The sequence below is a fragment of the Heterodontus francisci genome, chromosome 11, assembly GCF_036365525.1.
Source record: "Heterodontus francisci isolate sHetFra1 chromosome 11, sHetFra1.hap1, whole genome shotgun sequence".
NCBI classification, from domain to species: domain Eukaryota; kingdom Metazoa; phylum Chordata; class Chondrichthyes; order Heterodontiformes; family Heterodontidae; genus Heterodontus; species Heterodontus francisci.
In genome coordinates, this window is record NC_090381.1 from 111,351,056 (window position 1) to 111,370,071 (window position 19,016).

Genomic DNA, 19,016 nt, shown 5'->3' on the forward strand with positions numbered 1-19,016 from the left:
AGTTTCTGGTCAATGGTAACCCCCTAGGATGTTGATCATGGGGGATTCAGTGATGGCAATGCAGCTGAATGCCAAGGGGAAATGGTTAGATTCTCTTATCGGAGATCGTCATTGCCTGGCACTTGTGTGGCACAAATGTTACTTGCCACTTATCAGCCCAAGCCTGAATGCTCTCTCGGTCTTTCTGCATATGGACACAGACTGCTTCAATACCCGAGGAGTTGTGAATGCTAGGAAACATGGTGACTCACACAGAAATGATTTGCATTCCCTAAGTTTTCAGAGACGCAGAGGGGAGGCAGCACATTGATATGTATGCATTGAATGGCAATTTTCTGTCAGAGGGCAGGGTACACAATCCATTGAGTCAATCCTTTGGAGTTGGAGATTACTTGTCACAAAGATGCTCTTTTCTAACATGAAGTGAGGCTAAGGAGGTCACAGTAAAAGGAAAAGACTTGCACTTATACAGAAACTTTCATGACCTCAGGACGCCCAAAAGCGATTAACTAGCCCATGAAGTACTACTAAAGTCACTGTAGTAATGTAGGAAACATACCAGCCAATTTGTACACAGCAAGGGTGGGTGGCACAGTGGCTATCACCGCAGCCTCACAGCTTCAGCAACCCAGGTTCGGTTCTGGGTACTGCCTGTGTGGAGTTTGCAAGTTCTCCCTGTGACCCCGCGGGTTTCCTCCGGGTGCTCGGGTTTCCTCCCACATGCCAAAGACTTGCGGGTTGATAGGTTAATTGGCCATTGTAAAAAAAAAATTACCCCTAGTGTAGGTAGGTGGTAGGAGAATTGAGGGAAGGTGGGGATGTGAGAGGGAAAATGGGATTAATGTAGGATTAGTATAAATGGGTGGTTGATGGCCAGCGTGAGCTCAGTGGGCCGAAGGGCCTGTTTCGGTGCTGTATCACTCTATGACTCAAGCTCCCACAAACAGCAATGTGACAATGACCAGATAATTTAGTGATGTTGATTGAGGGCTAAATATTAGCCAGGATACCAGGTAGTACTCCCCTGCTCTTCTTCAGAATCATGGGATCTTTTAAGTCGATCTGATGGGGCCTCGGTTTAATGTTTCATCTGATTGGCAACACCTCCCTCAGTACTGCACTGGGAGTGTCAGCCTGGATCTTGGGCTCAAGTCTCGAGAATGGGGCTGAACCCATGCTCCACTGACTCAGCCACACTGATGCCTCTCCCAACGTTTTACACACAGCTACGGAGTGTATTTAAATAGCCTTCCATACAAAACAGCAATTTTAGAGAGCGTTACTCATTTCACAGACTTGCTCCATCCTCCATTGTGTCATTTTTATTGATCAACATTTCCATCCAAATCCATTTCAGGAGCAGCCTGGCATACAAATCAATTCCCCTGTCCCCATCTGCCTCCACAACTTACATATATAAATGTTTTCTGTACTTCAGTTCAATGTGCCAAACAAAGCATGGCCGGGGGAGGTGGTAAAGGCATTAAAATAAAATATATGAGCAAGTTCCAATTGGATCTCAAGCTTCTTAAACAGTGTTTATTTTGAATGTGTTTCAGAGCTGCTGGCAATTTCTACATATACTCGCTCCTCTGAGATTTAAGAGTTTTATTTCACGGTTGTGTGCACGTGCACATAAACAAAATTCAATTCCTGAAAATGTAGTACAACCCAATGAGTTTCAGCCACGGATTAATGCCAGTTTTAGGACCGCGCCTGGACCCCAGTGTCACTTTGTCCCATTTAAATTCTCGCTTGGCGCTGCTCTCGGTCAGACACTGATCAGAAACCGAGCCCATGAATCTGGTTCAAAAAGGTACCACCAAGATCACAGGCCGTTTCTGCTGCTCGGTGCAACTGACAGTGAGCTAGCTGTGCGCACCCTGATGGCTGCACCTCTCTCGAGTAAAAGCACCTTTGAATAGTAATTAAAAAGCCAGCTCCTCCACAGCCCAGTTATTTGTTAACAGACAAGGGTAGTGCTGTTGTCGTATGGCGTACCGACCTCTACCTTGCAGAAGCTCAACGCCAACTCACGGACACTTCTTCCTACCTCCCTCTGGACCATGACCCCACCACCGAACATCAAGCCACCGTCCAAAGGACTGTCACTGACCTCATCTCCTCTGGAGATCTTCCCTCTACAGCTTCCAACCTCATAGTCCCACAACCCCGGACAGCCCGCTTCGACCTCCTTCCCAAAATCCACAAACGGGACTGTCCCAGCAGACCCATTGTGTCAGCCTGCTCCTGCCCCACTGAACTTATTTCTTCCTATCTTGACTCTATCTTTTCTCCGCTGGTCCAGTCTCTTCCCACCTACATCCGTGACTCTTCTGACGCCCTACGTCATTTTGACAATTTCCAGTTTCCTGGTCCCAACCGCCTCCTCTTCACTATGGACGTCCAATCGCTCCACACCTCCATCCCCCACCAGGATGGTTTGAGGGCTCTCCGCTTCTTCCTGGAACAGAGGCCCAACCAGTCCCCATCCACCACCACCCTCCTCCGCCTGGCTGAACTTGTTCTCACATTGAACAACTTCTCCTTCAACTCCACGCACTTCCTTCAAGTAAAAGGTGTCGCTATGGGTACCCGCATGGGTCCTAGTTATGCCTGTCTTTTTGTGGGATATGTCGAGCATTCTTTGTTCCAGTCCTACTCAGGCCCCCTCCCCCAACTCTTTTTCTGGTACATTGATGACTGTATCGGTGCCGTTTCCTGCTCCCGCCCCAAACTGGAAAACTTTATCAACTTTGCTTCCAATTTCCACCCTTCTCTCACCTTTACATGGTCCATCTCTGACACTTCCCTTCCCTTCCTCGACTTCTCTGTCTCCATCTCTGGGGATAGGTTGTCTACTAATATCCATTATAAGCCCACCGACTCCCACAGCTACCTCGACTACACTTCTTCACACCCTACCTCTTGTAAGGACTCCATTCCATTCTCCCAGTTTCTCCGTCTCTGACGCATCTGCTCTGATGATGCTACCTTCCATGACGGTGCTTCTGATATGACCTTTTTCCTCAACTGAGGATTTCCCCCCACTGTGGTTGACAGGGCCCTCAACCGTGTCCGACCCATTCCCCGCACCTCTACCCTCACCCCTTCCCCTCCCTCCCAGAACCATGACAGGGTTTCCCTTGTCCTCACTTTTCACCCCACTAGCCTCCATATCCAAAGGATCATCCTCCGCCATTTCCGCCACCTCCAGCGTGATGCCACTACCAGTCGCATCTTCCCCTCCCTTCCCCTGTCAGCATTCCAAAGGGATCGTTCCCTCCGTGACACCCTGGTCCACTCCTCCATTACCCCCACCACCTCGTCCCCGTGCCAGGGCACCTTCCCCTGCAATTGCAGGTGGTGTAATACCTGCCCATTTACCTCCTCTCTCCTCACTATCCCAGGCCCCAAACACTCCTTTCAGGTGAAGCAGCGATTTACTTGTACTTCTTTCAATGTAGTATACTGTATTCGCTGCTCACAGTGTGGTCTCCTCTACATTGGGGAGACCAAGCGCAGTCTGGGTGACCGCTTTGCGGAACATCTCCGCTCAGTCCGCAAGCAGGACCCTGAGCTTCCGGTTGCTTGCCATTTCAACACTCCCCCCTGCTCACATCTCTGTCCTGGGATTGCTGCAGTGTTCCAGTGAACATCAACGCAAGCTCGAGGAACAGCATCTCATTTACCGATTAGGCACACTACAGCCTGCCGGACTGAACATTGAGTTCAATAATTTCAGAGCATGACAGGCCCCATTTTACTTTCATTTTTAGTTATTTTTAACATTCTTTTTTACATTTTGTACAATCTTTTTTTTGCATTTATTTCATTTCATCTTAGTTTGTTCAGTTTGCTTACCCACTGTTTTTTTTCAGGTTTGCACTTGCTGTTGTTCAATATTCAGTGTATTTACACCTAATCTGTCCTAATGCTTTATCTTTCAACACACCATTAACATATTGTTTGCCTTTGCTCCGTGATCTTTTGGTCAGCTATGTGGCCTGGTCCAATCTAGACCTCCTTTGATATCTCTTGCCCCACCCCCACCTCACTTGCTTATAACCTGGGACTTTTCTAATATTTGTCAGTTCCGATGAAGGGTCACTGACCCGAAACGTTAACTTTGCTTCTCTTTCCACAGATGCTGCCAGACCTGCTGAGTGATTCCAGCATTTCTTGTTTTTATTCCATTTACACTTAACATTCACACTGAGCTCAGCTCTACAAACCTGAACCTCCTGTTTATCATTTATTTGCCAATAATTGGAGACAATTCTTCACAAAACACCATAAAGTTTCTTCAAATTACTATTTATATACCAATTTTCTCCCTTTTCTTGCAATTGTCCATGTTGGGTTACAGGTCCCACAGACTTCATCAGTTCTGATGAAAGGTCATCGACCTGAAATGTTAATGCTGTTTCTGACTTCATAGATGCTGCCAGACCTGCTGAGTATTTCCAGCATCCGCAGTATTTTGCATTTGTTCCATAGGAGCTGACGTGCTGGGATATGGGACACACAGGACCGTCTCAATGTCAGGGTACAGGTGACAAAGGAGTTGGATCCTTGTTGGGTTATATTTCGATGTCAGGTTATAGAGTCCACAGCTGCTGCCTGTTATTGGGGCACCGGTCCCACAGGTGCCGGATACATGTTGAGATTATGGCTCCAGGTTGGGGTACGGGTTCCCCCAGACATCGGCTCCAGGTTGGGGTACGAGTACCCCCAGACATCGGCTCCAGGTTGGGGTACGGGTTTCCCCCGACACCGGCTCCAGGTTGGGGTACAGGTTTCCCCATATACCGGCTCCAGTTTGGGGTATGAGTTCACCCGGACACCAGCTCCAGGTTGGGGTATGGGTTCACCCGGACACTGGCCACGGGTTGGGGTACGGGTTTCCCCAGACATCGGCTCCAGGTTGGGGTATGAGTTCACCCAAACACCGGCTCCAGGTTGGGGTATGGGTTCTCCCAGACACCATCTCCAGGTTGGGGTATGGGTTTCTCCGACACCCGCTCCAGGTTGGGGTCCGAGTTCCCCCCGACACTGGCTCCAGGTTGGGATATGGGTTCACCCCGACACCATCTCCAGGTTGAGGTTAGGGTTCTCCCAGACACCATCTCCAGGTTGGAGTATGGGATCCCCCAGATACCGGCTCCAGGTTGAGGTATGGGATCCCCTGACACCGGCTCCAACGTGGGGTACATACAGGTCCCAATGGTGCTGGGCTTTTTCCAATACTTTGCCAAAATTCTTCACATGCCAACTTTGATACGGAGTGTTGGCTGTTCAACTACATAGCACATCATCCACACCTGATTTTCCCACAGGGATCAGTGATCAGGAAGAGAAGCATAGGACATGGATAACACTTTTAGCAGCCTCCTTGCTGTCCTGCTGAGATCAGCTTGCTCAGCCCACTGCTGCTTCATCCACTTGCCCAGCTTCATTATCGAAGACTAAATCTAGAATTGCGCCCAGTTATATGAAAAGGAAGAATGTGCAGGGTTATGGGGAGAAGGCAGAGGAATGGAACTGAGGGAATTGCTCTTTCAGAGAGTCAGTGTGGACGTGATGGGCCGAATGGTCTCCTTCTGCACTGTAACGATTCTGAGAACACCCCAGGATCTTTGTACCAGTACAGATTCTTTACCCTTTGATCCAAAAAACGAGCCATCCACACTGAAACAACTTACTATTGCAGTATCTCCAAATATATTAGTTTTTGTTACAAGTCATATTCTGTAAGGAGACATTTAAGGGTGTGCTTGACTACATATTTATGGAAAATGCGGTGCTCAAGCTCCCCATTATTGTTAAGGCTGACAGCTGTAAGAATATGAAGCCATGGTCCTGCTGTTTTGGGAAAGGAAAACTTTTCTCGCTGACACTACAGTCTGTCCTTCTTGGCATCAAAAGCGCTACTTAACTGTGCCCCAGCCTGCTCAGAATCACTCAAGTGGAGGGAGACAGAGTTACTTACAAAGCTATTTCCCTTCAGGGGATGTTAGAAGACGAATGAGTCCCAGAACAGTTATGGTTTTATTTTCCAGTCAACGATAAGTACCAGACATATGTTTCCGAAACAGCACCAGTGAGGGGCTTTCAATTCAACAACTGTCTGCTCCTGCCCTGCCTGCCCCCTCATTGCCTAGAATCTCTGCCACGTTTTCTTTCAATTAATTAATTTTTGTGCCCCACAAAGTAAAGGATGTTACTGCTAGGAATGGAACACTTTCTTGCTAACCAAAGTCAGCAGCAAGCACTGTTTACTGTTGCCTAGATATACAGTAAAGTCCCCGAAAACAATCCTAGTTAGGTACAACATGGTTGAGGTTATTTCCCTCAATTTTGCCTCATCAAACACCTTTAGCACGGATTAGGTACAGAGTAAAACTCCCTCTACACTGTCCCATTAAAAACTCCCAGGGCAGATACAGCACGGATTAGTTACAGAGTAAAACCCCCTCTACACTGTCCCATTAAAAACTCCCAGGGCAGGTACAGCACGGATTAGATACAGAGTAAAACTCCCTCTACACTGTCCCCATCAAACACTCCCAGGGCAGGTACAGCATGAGTTGGATACAGAGTAAAACTCCCTCTACATTGTCCCATCAAACACTCCCAGGGCAGGTACAGCATGAGTTAAATACAGAGTAAACCTTTATTCTGCCGTAAAACTGACTGACTGCATCAGTGCCTCACGTTTTTCCATTTTTCACACCAGCTAGATTGTGACATCTCTAAGCAAGATTACAAACATTGTGCTGAATGACAGTGTGTTTTGTGCTGTGTTCATGCCTAATAGGATTGGCACAACCCATTCCACAGACAACTCCTGAGAGTGAGCAAAGAGCAGAGACTTTGATCCCACAAATCTGAGTTGCAATGTAAACGCAGACAGGAGCCACAAAATGGTAAGAGATCATTCCCATCTGATCACAGCCTTTCACTCTTCTTATAAATTCTTTTACTCCTTGCACAAAAATTAAACAAAAAACGAAATGCGTTTCAGGCCTGGCCTCCCTGACCGGGCATTTCTGGCACTGGAGTTTGTGAAAGGTCACATAAATCTGCGGAATCATTTAATCCTCTTCCTCAGATGATTCTACCTCTGCTTCTTTGAGCCACTTGATGAACTTCTGGAGCTGAGGAACAAAGGAACCAGTTAGAAAATGTTGTGAACATGCAAAACCCACACAGCATCAACATCAGCCTGTTTACAATACAATATGTTTGCTGTGCACAGTACAGACAGCTCTCTTGTTCCAATACAATTAAATTACCCACATCAAGTCCCAGAATGAATACGTGTTTCGTATAGTATCGGCCTGGAGTTATTATTCAAGATCAATTTGTCCATTATCTGTTCTAGGCTACAAAGAATTACTAACACTAATGGTTATCTTGACTTCTGTTTTCAAAATCGTTATCGAAACAGAGCAAAGGTCAATTTTATTTCAGCCTTTTTTATCCTTCTCCTTGAACTTTCTTCCCTGCTCCCCCAAAGGGAACGATTCAACTCCCACTCCTCTCCAAAGGCACTGACTTTTCACCCCAATGGTGCTGACTCATCTCCCCCTCCTCACTGAAGGCACTATCTCAGCTACCCTGAAGATGCTGACTCATCTCTCCATCTCCCCCAAATGCATTGACTCATCTCTCCATCTCCCCCAAATGCACTGACTCATCTCTCCATCTCCCCCAAAGGCATTGACTCATCTCTCCATCTCCCCCAAAGGCATTGACTCATCTCTCCATCTCCCCCAAAGACACTGACTCATCTCACCATCTCCCCCGCAGGCACTGACTCATCTCTCCATCTCCCCCAAAGGCGCTGACCCATCTCTCCATCTCCCCCAAAGGCGCTGACCCATCTCTCCATCTCCCCCGCAGGCACTGACTCATCTCTCCATCTCCACCGCAGGCACTGACTCATCTCTCCATCTCCACCGCAGGCACTGACTCATCTCTCCATCTCCCCCGAAGACACTGACTCATCTCTCCATCTCCCCCGAAGACACTGACTCATCTCTCCATCTCCCCCAAAGACACTGACTCATCTCTCCATCTCCCCCAAAGACACTGACTCATCTCTCCATCTCCCCCGCAGGCACTGACTCATCTCTCCATCTCCCCCGCAGGCACTGACTCGCTCTGGGCTAATGGTTGCAGGGTTGCTGTCGTGCTTTGATATCTTGTCCAAAGGGCCAATCTGCATGTATGCGGTCAGGCACTGTCACTAGGCTGTTCAAATGTGGAAAACATTACAGCCAAGGTGATCCCATCCTCACCTGCACGCATTTGCAGAAAGGCTCAGGGGATAACACTCAGGAGTGGGATACGGTCACTTAGAAAGGCACAGATTAATCAAAGATAGTCAGCATGGATTTGTTAAGTAAAGATCTTGCCTGACTAACTTGATTGAATTTTTTGAAGAAATGACAAGGAAGATAGATGAGGGTAGTGCAGTTGATATGGCCTACATGGATTTTAGCAAGGCTTTTGATAAGGTCCCACATAGCAGACTGGTTAAAAAAATAAAATCCCATGGGATCCAGGTGAATGCAGCAAGGCGGATACAAAATTGGCTCAGTGGCAGGAAACAAAGGGCAATCGTTGACGGGTGTTTTTGCGACTGGAGGGTTGTTTCCAGTGGTGTTCCGCAGGGCAGTTCTGGGTCCCCTGCTTTTTGTGGTATATATTAACAATTTGGATGTAAATGTAGGGGGCATGATCAAGAAGTTTGCGGACGACCCAAAGATTGGCCATGTGGTAGATAGCGAGGAGGATAGCTGTAGGAAGGTATTGAAGGTCTGGTCGCATGGGCGGAAAAGTGGGAAATGGAATTCAACCCGGAGAAGTGTGAGGTGATGCATTTGGGGAGGTCAAGCAAGGCAAAGGAATATACGATTAATGGGAAAGTACTGAGAGGTGTAGAGGAGGTGAGGGACCTTGGAGTAAATGTCCACAGATCCCTGAAGGTAGCAGGACAAGGTGGTTAAGAAGGCATATGGAATTCTTAACCTTATTGCCAAGATATAGAATATAAGAGCAGGGAGGGTATGCTGCATCTGTATAACTCATTGGTTAGGCCACAACTTGAGTACAGTGTGCAGTTCTGGTCACTTCATTACAGAAAGGATGTAACTGCACTAGAGAGGGTACAGAGGAGATTTACGAGGATGTTGCCGGGACTGGAAAAATGCAGCTATGAGGAAAGATTGGATAGTCTGGGGTTGCTGTCCTTGGAACAGAGAAGGCTGAGGGGAGATCTGATTGAAATGTACAAAATTTTGAAGGGCCTGGTTAGATGGAGGTGAAGGGCCTATTAACCTTAGCAGAGAGGTCAGTGACAAGGGGGCATAGATTTAAAGCGATTGGTAGAAAGATTAGAGGGGAGATGAGGACAGGTTTTTTCACCCAGAGGATAGCAGGGGTCTGGAACTCACTGCCTAAGAGGGTAGTTGAGGCAGAGACCCTCAACTCATTCAAAATAAGTCTGGATATGCACCTCAAGTGCCGTAACCTGCAGGGCTATGGACCAAATGCTGGAAGGTGGGATTAGAATGGGTGGATTGTTTTAAGGCCGGCACAGACACCATGGGCCAAGTGGCCTTTTAGTGTGCCGTAAACATTCTATGTCCTCATTCGTGTCCTCAGAACCTTGCTCTACGGCAGCGAGGCCTGAACAACGTATGTCAGCCAAGAGCGATGTCTCAATTTGTTCCATCTTCACTGTCTCCGGAGAATCCTTGGCATCAGGTGGCAGGACCGTATCGCCAACGCAGAAGTCCTCGAGGCAGCCAACATCCCCAGCATATACACCCTATTGAGCCAGCGGCGCTTGAGATGGCTTGGCCATGTGAGCCGCATGGAAGATGGCAGGATCCCCAAGGAGGCGTTGTACAGCGAGCTCGTGACGGGTATCAGACCCACCGGCCGTCCATGTCTCTGCTTTAAAGACATCTGGAAATGCGACATGAAATCCTATGACACTGATCACAAGTCGTGGGAGTCAGTTGCCAGTGATTGCCAGAGCTTGCAGACAACCATAAAGGCGGGGCTAAACAGCAGCGAGTCGAAGAGACGTAGCAGTTGGCAGGAAAAAAGACAAAAGCGCAAGGGGAGAGCCAACTGCGTAACAGCCCCGACAACCACTTTTACCTGCAGCGCCTGTGGAAGAGTCTGCTACTCTAGAATTGGCCTTTATAGCCACTCCAGGCACTGCTTCACAAACCACTGACCACCTCTAGGCGCTTACCCATTATCTCTCGAGACAAGGAGGCCAAAGAAGAAGAAGAGGAAACATTTATGATTCTATGAATGCCTGACGATCTGATATCCTCCATTTCCCACGGCTAGTGTCTCCAACTGAGATGACCTCATTGAGCACTGGGGACCTCCTGGTCCAGCGGACGAATGTCTACACCAGGCTGTGTTCAACACCTTGTGTGCTGCCCAGACAGCTCTTCTGAGCACTTTCAATATATTCTTTGACAAAATGTCTCAAAACTTGATAGAAATAAGAAAACCAATACCGCAGCCACACACAGCAGGGCATCTTAAGCGCAGCATGATTTATTGCATAGCATATATAGATCTTATTACTCAAAATTAGGGGTCTTCATAGAGTGGGCAGAGAGACTCTGTTTCCACTAGCAGGAGGGTCAGTAACCAGAGGACACAGATCGGGACAAAGGGGAGAGGTTGGAGAAGTTAGGACTGTTCTTGGAATATCAAAGTTAAGAGTTGACCCAGTTCAGGTTTTCAGGTTGATGAGGGGTTTTGATAGAGCAGATAGAGAAAAAGTAATTTGGTTTGGCGAGTGGGTCAATAAACAGAGGTCATAGATTTTTTTTATTCATTCATGGGATGTGAGCATCGCTGGCTAGGCCAGCATTTATTGCCCATCCCTAATTGCCTTTGAGAAGGTGGTGCTGAGCTGCCTTCTTGAACTGTTGCAGTCCATGTGGGGTAGGTACACCCACAATGCTGCTAGGAAGGGAGCTCCAGGAATTTGACCCAGCGACAGTGAAGGAACGGCGATATAGTTCCAAGTCAGGATGGTGTGTGGCTTGGAGGGGAACTTGCAGATGGTGGTGTTCCCATGGTGGTGCTGCCCTTGTCCTTCTCGGAGGTAAAGGTCGCAGGTTTGGAAGGTGCTGTCCAAGGGAGCCTTGGTGCGTTGTTGCAGTGCATCTTGTAGTTGGTACACACTGCTGCCACTGTGCGTCGGTGGTGGAGGGAGTGAATGTTTGTGGATGGGGTGCCAATCAAGCGAGCTGCTTTGTCCTGGATGGTGTCGAGCTTCTTGAGTGTTGTTGGAGCTGCAGCCATCCAGGCAAGTGGAGAGTATTCCATCACAATCCTGACTTGTGCCTTTTGGATGGTGGACAGGCTTTGAGGAGTCAGCAGGCGAGTTACTCGCTGCAGGATTCCTAGCCTCTGACCTGCTCTTGTAGCCATGATATCTATATTTATTTATTATTTAGAGATACAGCACTGAAACAGGCCCTTCGGCCCACCAAGTCTGTGCCGACCATCAACCACCCATTTATACTAATCCTACATTAATCCCATATTCCTACCACATCCCCACCTTCCTTCAATTTCCCTACCACCTACCTATACAAGAGGCAATTTATAATGGCCAATTTACCTATCAATCTGCAAGTCTTTGGCTGTGGGAGGAAACCAGAGCACCCGGCGAAAACCCATGTGGTCACAGGGAGAACTTGCAAACCCTGCACAGGCAGTACCCAGAATTGAACCCGGGTCGCTGGAGCTGTGAGGCTGCGGTGCTAACCACTGCACCACTGTGCAGTCTAAGGGAGCCTTGGTGCGTTGCTGCAGTGCATCTTGTAGTTGGTACACACTGCTGCCACTGTGCGTCGGTGGTGGAGGGTGTATATGGATACTCCAGTTCAGTTTCTGGTCAATCGTAACCCCCCAGGATATTGATAATGGGGGATTCAGCGATCGTAATGCCATTGAATGTCAAAGGAGATGGTTAGATTCTCTCTTGTTGGAGATGGCCATTGCCTGGCACTAGTGTGGTGTGAATGTGACTTGCCATTCATTAGCCCAAGCCTGGATATTGTCCAGGTCTTACTGCATTTCTACATGGATTGCTTCAGTATCTGAGGAGTCACGAATGGTGCTGAACATTGTGAAAATCATCAGCGAACATCCCCACTTCCGACCTTATGAATGAAGGAAGGTCATTGATGAAGCAGCTGAAGGTGGTTGGGCCTAGGACACTACCCTGAGGAACTCCTGCAGTGATGTCCCGGAGCTGAGATGATTGACCTCCAACAACCACAACCAGCTTCCTCTGCACTAGGTATGACTCCAACTAGATTTAAAATCATTGGCAAAAGATCTTGAGGTAAGATGAGGGGAAATTATTTCACTCAGGGAGCTGTCGGGATCTGAAATGATTTACCTGAAATCAAGGCTGAAGCTGATTCCATAAAAAACTTTAAAAGGGAGTTAGACTTACAGGGTTATGGACAAAAAACATGGGTGTGAGACGAAGCACGACTGCTCTTTCAAAGAGCCAGCACAGGCACAACGGGCTGAATAACCTCCTTTTGTGCTCTACGTTTCCATGATTCATAACATAATTGGGAAGAAAATCCAAGTGGGATATGAGGAAATGCAGCACGTGTTATGACCTGGAATGCAATGCCACAAAGGCGCTGGAAGCAGATACAATTGTATCTGTCAACAGGCAACTGGATATATACTTAAAAAGGGAAGTTTGAGAGAGTGGGGAGTGAGACTAATTAGATAGCTCTGTCAAAGAACTGGCATGCTGGACCAAATGGCCTCCTTCTGTGCTGTATAATTTAACCACACATATACAGAACTCATTAATGTAACTATCACAGATAACAATTAAGTCAAGAGGAGATAGACAGCCATGCACTCACCCCTTGATGCTTTCGAAGCTTTCTTCCCTTCTCTGTATACACATTCTGAGAGAACCAATAGAGGATGGTGTCTTCGCCCAACACTTCCAGCTGATACAGTGTCATCAGTGCCTGAGCAGGACATAGAATAAACTCATCAGCTTTCAGTTTAAAAGAATTTACAATCTTGTCGCCATAAACTTCAGTTCATCCCAAACTCTGCTGCCCATATCTAAACTTGCAACAAGTCCCATTCGCTCATGGTGCTCACTGACCTATATTGGCTCCTGGTTAAGCAACGGCTCCATTTTAAGATTCTCATCCTTGTTTTCAAATCCCTCCATGCAGAGGCCTGCTACCCGACCCGAACCCGACGGGACCCGATGACATGTGTCGGGTTCGGGTCGGGTCGGCCCGGGCCGAATCCAGGTCGGGTCGGACACACACGCTAAGCGCTCTGTCGGTAAGTATTGAAATTTAAAAAAAACTTACCTGAGCTGGGAGTCCGGGAAGAAACTGAGTCTGCGCAATGCGCGATGACATCACTATGACGTCACAGCGTGTGTGCTGCAGCTCGGTGGAGCTTCCCAGTGGGAAGGTAAGTAAAGTGATGGTCGGGCTCGGGGCAAAATCGGAGGGACTCGGGCCGGGCCGGGTCGGGCTCGGGTCCGCTGTGGTTCGGTCGGGTTCTTTTTCCCAACCTAAAGCAGGCCCCTACCTCCATGGCCTTGCCCCTCTCTATCTCTGTCATCTTCTCCGGCCATACAACCTTCAGAGATCTCTAGACCCCTCCAATTTTGGCCTCTTGATCATCCCTGATTTTAATTGCTCCACCACTGGCAGCCATGCCTTCAGCTACCTGGGCTCCAGGCTCTGGAATTCCCTCCCTAAATGTCTCTGCCTCTCTTTGCTCCTTTAAGATGCTCTTTAAAACCTACCTCTTTGACCAGTTTTTGGTCGGCTGCCTGAATATCTCCTTATGTGGCTCGGTGACAAATTTTGTTTAATAATTGCGCCGATGAAGCATCTTGGGACGTTTTACTATGTTAAAGGTGCTATCTATATAAACGCAAGTTGTTGCCTGCTCTCAGAAGAGCCCAGTTATATAAACGGAGATGTCAAACAGCTTATTTAATTTTCTATCAATTATCCCCCTCTGCTTGTTTGAGAATTGTGTAACAGCAAGGGGGGGGAAAATAAAAATAATGATTGAAAACTTTGCTTGACGCAGGATATGGGAAACTTTAAAGTAAAAATGGGTCTCCAGATTTATTAATTATCCCAACGTGTAAACTGAAGAGTTAAAAGGATAAAGTGCTGTTGCTGAGCTGGTTTAGTGTACTGATATCAACATATTATAGTGAAAACACAAGGAAACTAACAGTCTTTAATTCTGTGTAAATCTTCAATCACTATACATTACTACCACCAGCCATAACAGACGTCAACCCCAGTATTATTCAGTTCAAACTGCTCTCACCAGGCACAACTCAAGTTTGGAAGGACAGAATCCGGAACTGTACAGCTGGGCATTTCTCAGTGTAGGTGGATACAGCATGAGCGTTTCACACACTCATGATCACATTTATATTAATCTTTGCCTTTCCCAATAACTCCTTGCCCACCCCCCCCCTCCCCCTTTTCTCTTGTGGCCATCGACCGTTTTGCTGGGTAACAATTCCACTGGCGTCAGCACCTTTCCGATATCTCACTCAAGCGGTCGGCATTTGAGCATGAGCCGGGTTGGGACTGGCTACTAGGACATTCAGTTTCTCGAAATGGGTCACAGGGAGTGGTGGGGAGCTTTTTATTGACATAACCATCAACTTGAAAGTGCAATCTGCCAACGGCAGGCAATACATTTCTCAGCAGAACAGCCAAACACGAAGAGTGTACAAACATTTTTGACACTAAACTTTCGCATTTTCCAGAAAATCAGTACAATGTGGTGCATGAAGTTAACAGTACCACCAAGTGGCAACAGCTAGAAGTGCCAAAATAATGAGCAAGTGAGCTGGTCTCAGCTGAGGCAGAGGGCAGGGGTTAACAAAGGGTCTCAGTATCCTGGAGTTAGGGAGGGGAAACTTGGTCAGGATTCCTATCCCCAACTGGATAAACAGGATGAGGCAAAGCTTCCCCTTCAAGACATCCAGTTCTTTCATGTGCTGGAACAGGATGAGTTAAGACGACCTGTCCTGGGAGTATTTGATGGGACCGTGCAGAGGGAGCTTTACTCTGTATCTAAACCCGTGCTGTACCTGTCCTGGGAGTGTTTGATGGGGACAGTGCAGAGGGAGCTTTACTCTGTATCTAAACCCCATGCTGTACCTGTCCTGGGAGTGTTTGATGGGGACAGTGTAGAGGGAGCTTTACTCTGCATCTAAACCCGTGCTGTACCTGTCCTGGGAGTATTTGATGGGGACAGTGCAGAGGGAGCTTTACTCTGTATCTAACCCCCGTGCTGTACCTGTCCTGGGAGTGTTTGATGGGGACAGTGCAGAGGGAGCTTTACTCTGTATCTAAACCCGTGCTGTACCTGTCCTGGGAGTATTTGATGGGGACAGTGTAGAGGGAGCTTTACTCTGTATCTAAACCCGTGCTGTACCTGTCCTGGGAGTATTTGATGGGGACAGTGTAGAGGGAGCTTTACTCTGTATCTAACCCCTGTGCTGTACCTGTCCTGGGAGTGTTTGATGGGGACAGTGCAGAGGGAGCTTTACTCTGTATCTAAACCCCATGCTGTACCTGTCCTGGGAGTGTTTGATGGGGACAGTGCAGAGGGAGCTTTACTCTGTATCTAAACCCGTGCTGTACCTGTCCTGGGAGTATTTGATGGGGACAGTGTAGAGGGAGCTTTACTCTGTATCTAAACCCGTGTTGTACCTGTCCTGGGCGTGTTTGATAGGACAGTGCAGAGGGAGCTTTACTCTGTATCTAACCCCCGTGCTGTACCTGTCCTGGGAGCTTGGGAATGTTTGATGGGACAGTGTACAGGAAGCATTACTCTATATTTAACCAACGTGGTATCTATTATGAAGTGCTCGACAGTTTGTGTAGAAGCAGTTTCCCTGCATACTCCTGGCAGCCACCACCTCCACAAAAATACAAGAAATTATTTACGATGATTCCGCAAGTTCACCCAGTGAATAATGTACAGCGCAGTATGGGGACAGGCTCCACCCAGTCTGTAATGACTTAGTTCATGTCAGCTGCTTCTGTCCACATTACAACAGCGACTTCACTGAGTGAAACAGAGAGGGATCCATCAGTCAGGGTTCCTGCCCCCGATCACTAACCTCTGCTGCAAAGGGCTTGAGTATGGATGTCAGCAAGGACATATCTGGCTGTGATGCTTTGGCAGTTGAGTATTCCACCCACACATGATGAAAAGGGTCACACGTGAAATTTGACCCTTAAGCAAGGTGCCTCAGTGCATTCGACTCCCATGTAACTGCACTCTGACAAGGAATCAGCATTCTTGAGATAAGGAAAGGGAATAAATGAAAAAGGGGAGAAAGTTTTACTCGATAGAATAATACAGAGATTATCCAGGGTCTCGAGCACAAAATCCAGAGCGACTCTCCCAGTGCAGTACTGAGGTACCACTGCGCTGTCGGAGGTGCCATCTTTTTGATGAGACGTTAAACTGAGGTCCCGCTTGTCGTCTCAGGTGCAGGCACTATTTCAAGGAACAGCATGGTAGTCTTCCCTCAACCAACATCAGTAAAAAAAAATCATCTCGTCATTATCACATTGCTACTTGTGGGAGCTTGCTGTGTGCAAATTGCCCGCTGAGCTTCCTAAAACAGTGACTAGGTTTCAAAAGCACTTCATTGGCTGTTAAGCCCTTTGGGATATCCTGAGGTCATGAATGGCTCTGTATAAATGCAAGTTTTTTTTTCTTTCGTTCTGTGTTGCACTGGATCTCAACTGTGTAGCCAAAGGGAAGCAGTGAGGGCCGCTCCTGCAGCAGTGATGACAGTTGGTTATGAACAGAAATGGGCAGAGGTCCTGCAGATTACCCCAACCAGTCTCTCTCTCTCTCGAGCGAGGTGGGGGATGGTTAAAAGCAAAGGAGAAGAGGTGAAGTCAAAGTGGGCCATACCTTGACGAGGGCGGGCCAGAGCATCTCATGTTCAGCGAAAAACTCCTCAATAGCAACCAGGCAGTTCTGGTGATCTACGGCTCTCTTGATATAATTCCTGAAAACCTGCGCCCACTTCTTCAGAAGCTGAAATAAGAGGAAAAAAAGTCATACACTCTTCCTCACTTTGGATTTGCGGTTGGTGGCTGGAACTTTAGTTCTGTGATATTACTATATAGATATCTTTTTTTCAGGCCAGTATCAGGTTTAACATCCTTAATATCCCAGCTGATAATGGTGCATGGTAAAAATACGTTAACCGTGTTTTGTGGTCATGCCACATTGTATAGTTTCTACCGATACTATGATCATGCATAGAGAAGAAAATCACTGATAGGAAATTTAAAATTTGCATCTTGACCCTGTGCATAAGCTAACATTCTCTCAGGTCTGACCACCCCATAAATTTATCAATAAAAAAAACATCATTTACTCTGCATCACCAGCAAGGCCAGCATTTATTGCCCATCCCTAGTTACCCCTGAGAAGGGTAACTCCATGGTTCTTGAACCATGGCAGCCCGTGTGGTGAAAGCTGTTAGGAAGGGAGTTCCAGCAACAGTGAAGGAACGGTGATATATTTCCAAGTCAGGACGATGTGTGACTTGGAGGGGAACTTGGAGGAGGTGGTGTTCTCTTTCACCTGCGGCCCTCATCCTTCTAGGTGGTGGAGGTTGAGAGTTAGGAAGGTGCTGTCAAAGAAGCTCTGTGTTGCTGCAGTGCGTCTTGTAGATGGTACACACTGCAGACACAGTGTGCTAGAGATGGAGTGAGTGAACGTTTAAGGTGTTGGATGGGCTGTCGATGAAGCAGACTGCTTTGCCCTGGTAGTGTTGAGTTTTGAGCGCTGTCACAGCTACACCTATCCAGGCAAGCGGGGAGTATTCCATCACACGCATTTCTGGCTTTGATGAGCTGAAAAAGGAGTTTTCAACCTGCTGCTGTGAATGATGTGCTTCCTGCTCCATTTCTCATTCTGTGTCAGATCCTTTTTGCAAGGTAAAGTTTGTCGCTCTGCACTGGTTCAAGTTCAGCTCCTTGGAAACAGTATTCCAGCACCCAGTGCTCAGATTCTCTGCATCAATTTGGTCACACTAATTGTCCAGCACTTCTCTTTCCTTCCAGTTAATCCCCACTTAACCCAACACTGCCAAATGAAACCACCAGCGCTCTGAGCCAGTGAAAAGTGCTGAAATCTCAGCACCTGCTGAAAGGTTGGCAACATCCCGGTCTCCTCATGCTCTGCCAGTATTACTAAATCTTTGTCCAGCTCGACAGTCCCAATCTGGAAGAAACACTGCTGCACCACTGAGTAACGGTCATAGGTCTGTCCCCTAATGAAATTTTAAAAAACTACAGAAACAGTAACTCTATAGGTATCAGCTCTCACCCCAAGAGTCAGAAGTTTGTGGGTTCAACCCACACTACAGACGCTTGAGCACATAATTCAGGCTGACACTCCCAGTGCAAAACTGAGGGAGTGCTGCAAACTTGCAGGTAGGGTCTTAGAGGTCTGCATGGTACATCACTGACCTCGTAAACTATGGCACAACTCATGATACAGCCTCTAGAAGCACTGCGCATGCACATGGACCTGCAGCAATGCTTACAGCATGTCAGTAATAACAAATCTTATCGTTTCATCTGTTCCCCTGCAGTCAGAGCAAGCTGCCAACATTTTTCACATATTATACAGTTTGGCAAGTTAGTACGGCCATTCCCAGTCATGTGGTACAGCTGCACCTGGAGTGCTCATTGCAAGCGTTTTCTCCTGTTCCTCAGAAGATCTGAATAACCGGCCTGACTCTCTGTTGCTCCTCCCAAAATATTCACCTCTTTATTGCATTTGGGACCTTGCTGTGCAGATTGCCTACTGTGCTTGTTCGCATAATAAAAGTGACTGTACTTTTAAAAATAATTAATTGATAAAGCACTTTGGGATGA

General features: G+C 47.4%; 1 protein-coding gene across 1 annotated transcript in view; it reads right to left on the minus strand.

Moving 5' to 3' along the window:
* Positions 1–6,038: 6,038 nt before the first annotated feature.
* The window catches only part of eif2b5 (eukaryotic translation initiation factor 2B, subunit 5 epsilon), a 62,789-nt gene continuing 49,811 nt past the window's right edge, over positions 6,039–19,016 (minus strand). Inside the window, exons 14-16 of the mRNA XM_068042758.1 lie at positions 17,035–17,160; positions 12,951–13,061; positions 6,039–7,160 (exon numbers count right to left, since the gene is read on the minus strand). Coding sequence (XP_067898859.1) covers positions 7,098–7,160; positions 12,951–13,061; positions 17,035–17,160 — 300 coding nt within the window. The 3' untranslated portion in view covers positions 6,039–7,097. The remainder of the gene's footprint in view (positions 7,161–12,950; positions 13,062–17,034; positions 17,161–19,016) is intronic.